Here is an 8,129-nt window from a genome sequence, read left to right as displayed (position 1 = left end):
TCGTGTGGCCTTCGTCACTGGGCTACGGCATATGCCGTTGCAGTTGGCACGATGATTGTGAGTAGGTGGCACTGCTCAGTTAATTCTTGTTTTTGTTTTTCTAATATTTCTTTCTTGCTTTCTTAAAATAAACATTGCTTCAAAGTTTTGTGTGTTCTTTATTCAAAAAGTACTCCTTTTTGATCTGTAACATGCACATAAACTATAAAATAATTCGCTCTATCAACATAATTATGATTAGCAATTTAAATTTATAGGTTTTTGTGTTGAAAAAAGCAACTATCGGGTCCGTGTAACATAAGTAAATGAATTTTTCTCAAATAATTTTTTGTGGGACTGTTAACTCAAACTTTGAGAACCACATGCTTAGGTCATAAATCCTCTTGACAACAGGCGGCGTGAAAATTTGGCATCACTAGAAAGGATATTAATTATTAATTAATTAACTCCACCTAAAAGGAACAACTAAAGTTTTGATACACTGTCTGGTGCGGGACTAATAATGATTAATGATTGCGAAAGGGGAGAGGCTCTTGCCAATAAGGTTTAATTTGTATTGTTTCGAGTGCGATATGTAACAAAAATTAAAACAGTTTTTGCTATTATTCATTTGGTGCTGGTGCAAGTTGCTGCCAACGTCCTTAAAGAAAAAATCCTAAAAGAATCTTATTCCTAAGTAGTTACGGGGAATGCAAATGACAGTCTGTTTGGGACATTGCAGGCTTGAATGAACCTAATTTTCATTTCCAATGAGAAAATTATGATTCACGAATCCATATTTTTTTAAAGGCACGTTTGAGTCAGTTCAATTGTATCGTTTGATGCTTTGGCAGCTTTTTAAGTCTTGATACCACGTCGTTGGCAGAACAACGTTTTTACAACCCATTTCAAAACTACTTAATTTATTTTTTGTACATGACGTTTAAGGTGTTAAGAAATTAAAAGTTCAGTACTCAGTAACTTTAACCCTTCATTTGGCAGTGATGCTTTTAAGCAACAACTAGATACGAATACGGAGGACTTCGTTTCCACGTCCTTTTCTTTCCTCGAACTTGTGAATGTTTAGCAGGTTAGCCACGACTTCAGGATCTCCGGGTAGCTATGAGAAAATAATGTACATTTAGTTTCTCATAATCAATGGATAAAACCATACTATTATTATTTTCTTATAAATTGTAAAATTGATCAGGTCAGTCTTATTGCCCTCTTTATAAAAAAGAAAGCAAAATATAAATGAATGAATGTTGTTGATACTTTACTTCATTCTTTTCAACGCATTTCAATTCAGGTCCTACTTTGAACATACACAACCTCTGTCTGTAGTGGTTTACCTGCAAATTCAAATAATAAAAAATGTTTGAATCAAAGAATATTAAACGTTTAAAGAAATTACACCACTAATTATGAATCTTCTTACGTATGAATTTCTTATATCCTTGCTGGATGGCACGCGTTCAAATCTGTCGGCATACTATTACAAAAATATTAAAATATGAATTAAAACTATTGCAACGGGGCGTCTAAGCTAGCTCAGTCTGACACCCCGCTGTTTAGTACTAAGTCCCAGTTCGCCTTCTGCGATGAGGGATGTGTACCTATCCAGGATGCCTACAGGGATATTTGACCAAGGAAACGCACAATCAATAACACAATGGCACTTTATAATCTAGGTTCCACAATAGTTTACTTATTCTAGTTTCACTGACTCTAAATCGCTATCGTTTAATAATGAGCAAGTTTACAAGTACTTTACAAGTTATATCACAATTTACTAATTACAACAAGAGGAATAACGACGCGCCCGGTTCGCGTCCCGTTAGCTAACTTTCGTATCCGCGAGAGGGGCGGCGCCCTGTGCGAGGTTTATCGAGTGTTAGTCTGGATACTTATAACTAGGGGGGTAGGATGTGGTTCGTTAGCTCAAGCCAGAGACCGAAGCCTCGATAGTGAGTACGACCACTAGGGAAAGGCGTTGGACCTACGAGGTGAGGGGGTGTGAAGTTCAGGAAGGGTGGCAGCAGGATTGCTACCGCAGGTTCGGGATGAGTATCTCATGCACTACTCGGTAAGGACGAGAACCGGTTGGCTATCAACGATAGAACGTCTCGACACGACGCTATATGGCAAGCCGCGGATTAATGACGAGGTATCGGATCAAGCCAGAGTCGAACAGTTAGGGTTAGTAAGGAACAATGTGGATAGCTATTCGCTAGGGACTCTGTGCAATGCAGCCGAGGGAACGATAGACGCGCGCGCGAACGTCTGGCTGTTGCAATGGCTCCCGAGCGAATGCTAGGCGCCCGCGGTCGCCGCCGTCTCTTATATTAGCTCGGTCCGTGCGGCGTGCGGCCGCGCAGCCGTAGGGTTGTCAAAATCTCTGCGCTCGGTGCTAGGGCTGTCGATGCGTCGCGGGGCGCGTCACACTATTAATAACAGCAATCGTTATAGTCTAATATCAATGAAAAGTTTTTCACTTTTGGATGTTAGATATTTTCAAAAAGGGGAAGGAAAAGTTAAATACTAAATCAATGTAGAGAAGAATAATATAATTATCACAGTCATCTTACCGTATTAGAAATGACTAAAATACTCATGTTAATAACAAACAAATACAAATGCATGTCTAATGTCTCAATCACTCACTATCACTGAGTATTTGGATTCTGATGAACCTATGTCATAAAGGTATTAAGGCGAAACTCCACTGTAAACTTAACATAGTATAAATTATGAAGCTACTACTGTTTTTTGTTAAAATAATTCAATAGTCAGTCTTTGTTTGAAAGTTATTCGTATTAATTTTATTTGGAAAACTATAAATATGTCTCACGAACGATCTGGCGACTCCTGGAGTAGTAACTAGGTGCGCAAACCACCGGGCCAGGTGGCCGATAAACAATGCCCGTTCATCGCTTGTTATGTTGTGGGAAAGAAGGTTTATCATGTCGAGAATTGATAATATCCATTCATAATTGATTAATTCCTATCAAAGATTATCGTCATATAAAGCTTTGATTTTAATTTTTGCCCTTCTACTCGTGTAGCACAGTAGGTAGTTTAAGATGGGCCGATAATAAATGATCGTGAAGATTCTATTTCCCTTCTCCAATTTCTTTTCATTGTTTAGTTAATCAGTTGGGAAATTACCAACCGTTTCCTCATACGACTTCGGCCATTTTGTATTTGTAGCCGTTTCCCGCTCTTTTTGCGTTTGACAGAGGTCCACGAAATGGCGTCTCGCCGACATCAAAGCTTACCAATGTAACCGAATATTTGGAATTACGGAGGCGACGCAAAGGGAATAACTAATAGGCTTCCTGATATCCCAGTGATGTACTTGATAAGAGAATAACCAAGTTTTGTATTACATTCTGCCCTTGAAAAAATGAGGACAGTGTATTGTTCGACTTGTTCGTGTGTTTCGAAGGATAAAAACGAAGAAAAACTTTTTTTTATCTAGATTAGTGATTTCAGCACGGGGAACAAAGAATGAAATGACTTGGGAGTTACAGTGAAATATAATTTGTATGTATGAACTTTCTAAGTATAACTTTACTCTAAATAAGTTAGGTTATGTTACTAGTATTAAGTCAACAGGAGACAACAATAAAATTTCAGAATAAAAACAGTAATAAAAGTAGTATGTAAACTATGTAACAGTAACTATGAGAATATTTTTTAATAAATTGATTACTCAATTGGTCATAGGTTTCTGAAAACCGATAAGAAACCGGTTTTTCTAGAGACGTACTAGTCCCAACTCTATCTTATTTCGTAATGAGAATATTATATTGAGCACCTACGGCTAAACGTTTTTATCTTCGATTTTATTGCGAGCGGAATAGAAACGAGATTGCAACGTGCTCGTTACGGCTAAGCTCCCGAGTTATGTTTTATTGATGGCCGGGGTAACCGCTGGTTTTCTTTCATGATGTTAGTGGTGGATGCTTTAATTTTAATTTTCGGGTATATGCTTTACTCAGCGGCCACAATTTTCCACCCTATGAAAATACTCTTAGCTCTGTTTTATGGAATCAAATTCAAGTTTGATTCATCTACAATCAAGTTCAGTCATATTGATTAAAATATGGCTTAACAATTATTGTATTTATTGAATTCTAAACCAATGAATTTTCAAGAAAGAATGAAGTGGGAGTGGGCGTTTTACAAAATAAATAAGTCATTGTTTCATAAATACTTTACTAAGCAAAATATACAAAACACATGATATTTAAAAGAAATTCGTCTTGTTTCTTCATCTACAGTTTACCAGTATGAGAAAGGATCCACGGGACATAGTGCGCTACGTTGGCCAAGTACAAAGTGCGACTGTGGCAGGAGTGGCAATCGTTATCTAGCATGATGTAGGAAGCTATACCAACTAGCACGTTGTCCTTCACCATGGGGCTGCCGGAATCACCCTGAAAATGATGATTACCGGTTAACACTCCATTGTTTGAATCCAATTCGGCTGGGCAGCGTTAAAAATACCACAGTCACAAGACAAAAGTCTTTGACCTGTGTGTGTTGCCAGTGATGACATGCTATGCTATGGGCCTGATAAGAAGGTTACCCAGGGCCAAAGGCCGATGGAACGCACTATGCTCGGAGTTTCCCTGCGTGATCGAATCAGAAATCGGGAGATCCACAGGAAAACCAAAGTGACCAACTGGCCCGCAGAATTGATAAACTCAAGAGCCAATGGGTGGGGCATATACATATAGATCGCAGAGCCGAGCTGGACCCTAACCTTCCTTAAGAAGTGGATTAAAGTATGCGTGGTGTGCATGAAGCGTTATTTTTTATTGTGTGGGTGGATGATGTTTGACAGGGCGTTGTTATTGTTGTTGTTTCAGCCGAAAGACGTCCACTGCTGGACAAAGGCCTCCCCCAAGGATTTTCACAAAGACCGGTCCTGCGCCGCTCGCATCCAGGCACCTCCCGCGACCTTCACCAGATCGTCGGTCCACCTAGTGGGAGGCCTGCCGACGCTAAGTCTTCCGGCTCGTGGTCGCCACTCAAGAACTTTCCTGCCCCAGCGGGCTAATGTGTGATACAAAATACAATTTCAAAATATTATTGCTATACTCACGTAGCCAGCTCCTACTAGATTCTCAACACGCCTGGCGCAGATCGTGGTCTCATCCAACCAAGACATGAACGGGGCCACGCTCCAATACATAGAGCCAAAGTACCTTGCATAGCAAGTACTCGTCGAGTACCCATTTACGTCGATCTTCATGAGTTGTTTTGATGGCTTTCCAGTCTGCAACATTAAAATAATGTAAGATTTCAATAAAAAAACTCACTTTTAAAAAGCACTTTCACTCTATTAAGGCTCGAGTTACACCACCTAACTTTGAACGTAACTATTACGATAACCGGTGTTTTTGTATGGAGTTTGACAGCTTTTTGACATATGTCAAAGTTAAAGTAAAATGGTACAACCCAGGCTAATAGGAGCTTAGTATCTGTGAGTTATGGCCTTTTTACACTTAGACGGACAGTCTGAAGAGAAGGTTATTTAATATTATACGGATCCATCAAAATTTGAACAAAGTCATTTGTACAGTCGCGGAATGAAAAGGTTCGTCACCTTAGTGTCGGTTTTCGCTTGCACTAGGTACTGTAAGAGTCAAACCTGCCAACATACCAGTGCAAGAAACAGTGCTGCTAACATTTAAATAAATGTGACGTTTGCTAACGAATAAGGTTTTGCTTATTTTTCTGTCCCATCGCATCAGTGCAATGTTACAAAATGTTTTTTTTTTTATTTAATAGAAATAATAATGGCAGGTTGAACCAACAAGAAGGTTTTAGTTTTTCAATCATAAAAATTTTCTTGACAAGATAAATGTCAAACAACTTTAATCTGAATAATTTTGAACTTTACTGACTAACAGTTAAAGATTATTTTGTCTATCTCGAGATTATTCTGTAACATAGTTTCAAAAGGTAATATGTGCTCGCGATTCGTTGAAGGAATCAATTTGAAAACTGACGAACCTTTTCATTCCGCGACTGTACTTCTACTGGCATATCCGTCTCTTTAGAAAGACCACGACAAAGGACCGTCCGTGTAAGTGTGAACATGCCTTAACTGTTAATGTCTGATGGGTTTGTGAGATGTTTTAGCGAATTGCTTGTCTTACATAAATTAAGTACGGATATAGGTACATACCTCATCAAGGCCTACTCCTACGAACACATGTTTAGAATCATCTTCAAGTTCATATTTTTCGTCGGGCAGTTCCAAAGGCTGTATCCTGTCGCTGAACTTCAAAGGTTTTACTAGCCTTATCAGAGCAATGTCGTTTACAATAGCAAATCCTAAATCTGTATACTGAGGGTGGACGACGATCTCTTCGATAAATACTGGAACACTGTTTTCAAGTGTATGACTTCCGACAAATGTCACATGTTGTTCATAATGGCCATATCTGTAAAATAAACCATTGAGTTGTTGAGCGGCTATTCTAGTTCAATAAAGTCCTAGTATCACTGCGTCCGTTATCGATCTATTGAAAAATAAACCATGCTGTTACTTCTTTATTGCAATTTTATTTGCATTTTAACAATAAATAAATAACGTACTAGTAGATACAGATAATTTGTTACTTTAAACTTATTCTTTTTCTTTTACCTATGTTGTAACTATGGGCTGCTAAAATCATAACATATATGGGCTGATGATAGTGATGACTCTTACCCGTGAGGTAGGACGCAATGGGCAGCGGTGACTAGCCATTCTTCAGAAATGATGGCGGCCCCACACCCTTCTAGAATGGCGAAGTACGGGTGCTCGGTAATATCAGCTGGAGCTCCGTACGCTATGCGTGGCACTTGGGCCTTGTCATCCAATTCTCTAGAACGTTCTGAAAACAGATATCAGGTGTGAAAAGGTCATTCCTGCGGGCTTAAATGAGACCTAATTTTATTATCATCTTACATCAGATGTGATGTGAAGTGATTGGGTGATGAGATCAGGACATTTGGTGTCCACCGCAGAAGGAAGAGCCTCCCTAATTTACCAGAACCCAATGGAGGATTTTCCTATGTAGCTTTTAAAGACAATCTGTTGTGTTAGTTTCCAAAGATAATGTAAGAGCTATGCAGAATTCCAGATGCCTTAAAGAGTTAGGTATGGGAGAGATAATGTTAGATGTACTTAAGAGTTGTGACATAATCATCATCATCATCATCATTTCAGCCATAAGACGTCTACTGCTGAACATAGGCCTCCCCTAATGCTTTCCACGTTGATCGATTGGTGGCAGCCTGCATCCAGCGCTTCCCTGCTACCTTTACGATGTCGTCAGTCCACCTTGTAGGTGGACGTCCCACGCTGCGTTTTCCGGTACGCGGCCTCCATTCCAGAACCTTGTTGCCCCATCGGCCGTCAATTCTGCGTACTATATGCCCTGCCCATTGCCACTTCAGCTTGCTAATCCGTCGGGCTATGTCAGCAACTTTAGTTCGTTTACGGATTTCCTCATTTCTGATTCGATCTCGCAAAGAAACACCAAGCATAGCCCTCTCCATAGCACGCTGTGCGACTTTGAGCTTCTGTATAAGGCCTGTAGTGAGAGGCCACGTTTCCGAGCCATAAGTTATCACTGGTAACACACATTGTTTGTAGACTTTCGTCTTCAGGCACTGCGGTATTTTGGACGAAAAGATGTTACGTAGTTTCCCGAACGCTGCCCAGCCGAGTTGGATTCGACGATTGACCTCCTTCTCGAAATTGGACCTACCTAGCTGGATCGTTTGTCCGAGGTAGACATACTTGTGACATAATGAAACATTGTAATTATTCACTTACCATGATGGAGCAGAAAGGTTCTGGAGTGGAGGCCACGTACTGGAAAGCGCAGCGTAGGACGTCCACCCGCAAGGTGGACCGACGACCTCATAAAAATAACAGGAAGGAAGCAGGACCAATTAGTTATTATGGAAATCAATGGGTGAGGCCTATGTTCAGCAGTGGACGTCCTATGGCTGAAATGTTGATGATGATGATCACTTACCTTGTATAAAAGACAATGTATTCGTGATAGCTGGCACCAACATGCTAAATAGCATTTGCAACAGTAAGAATCCCACATATGCTAGCATTTTGGTTTCTGAAT

The 8,129-nt window shown here is 39.9% G+C and overlaps 1 protein-coding gene across 1 annotated transcript; it reads right to left on the bottom strand.

Moving 5' to 3' along the window:
• Positions 1 to 4,252: 4,252 nt before the first annotated feature.
• Positions 4,253 to 8,115, bottom strand: LOC114362121 (chymotrypsin-2-like). Its single transcript, XM_028317390.1, has 5 exons — positions 8,028 to 8,115; positions 6,710 to 6,875; positions 6,182 to 6,440; positions 5,093 to 5,266; positions 4,253 to 4,421 (listed from the first exon to the last, which is right to left on the bottom strand). The coding sequence occupies exons 1-5, from the start codon at positions 8,113 to 8,115 to the stop codon at positions 4,260 to 4,262; spliced, it is 849 nt and encodes a 282-aa protein (XP_028173191.1). The 3' UTR covers positions 4,253 to 4,259.
• Positions 8,116 to 8,129: the final 14 nt, after the last annotated feature.

Source organism: Ostrinia furnacalis, unplaced genomic scaffold (genome assembly GCF_004193835.3).
Source record: "Ostrinia furnacalis isolate ACB-3 unplaced genomic scaffold, ASM419383v2 OfSCF6223, whole genome shotgun sequence".
NCBI classification, from domain to species: domain Eukaryota; kingdom Metazoa; phylum Arthropoda; class Insecta; order Lepidoptera; family Crambidae; genus Ostrinia; species Ostrinia furnacalis.
The sequence above is the reverse complement of the archived record's forward strand: the minus strand, read 5'-3'. Positions and strand labels throughout refer to the sequence as shown.

Bases quoted from the DNA above. Each gene is read 5' to 3' on its own strand.
- LOC114362121 (XM_028317390.1), bottom strand. From the start codon at position 8,115: ATGCTAGCATATGTGGGATTCTTACTGTTGCAAATGCTATTTAGCATG. The intron at 6,441-6,709 runs GTAAGAGTCATC...TTTATTTTACAG, and splicing joins CATTGCGTCCTACCTCACGG to ATATGGCCATTATGAACAAC. The intron at 5,267-6,181 runs GTATGTACCTAT...TTAATGTTGCAG, and splicing joins TAGGAGTAGGCCTTGATGAG to ACTGGAAAGCCATCAAAACA.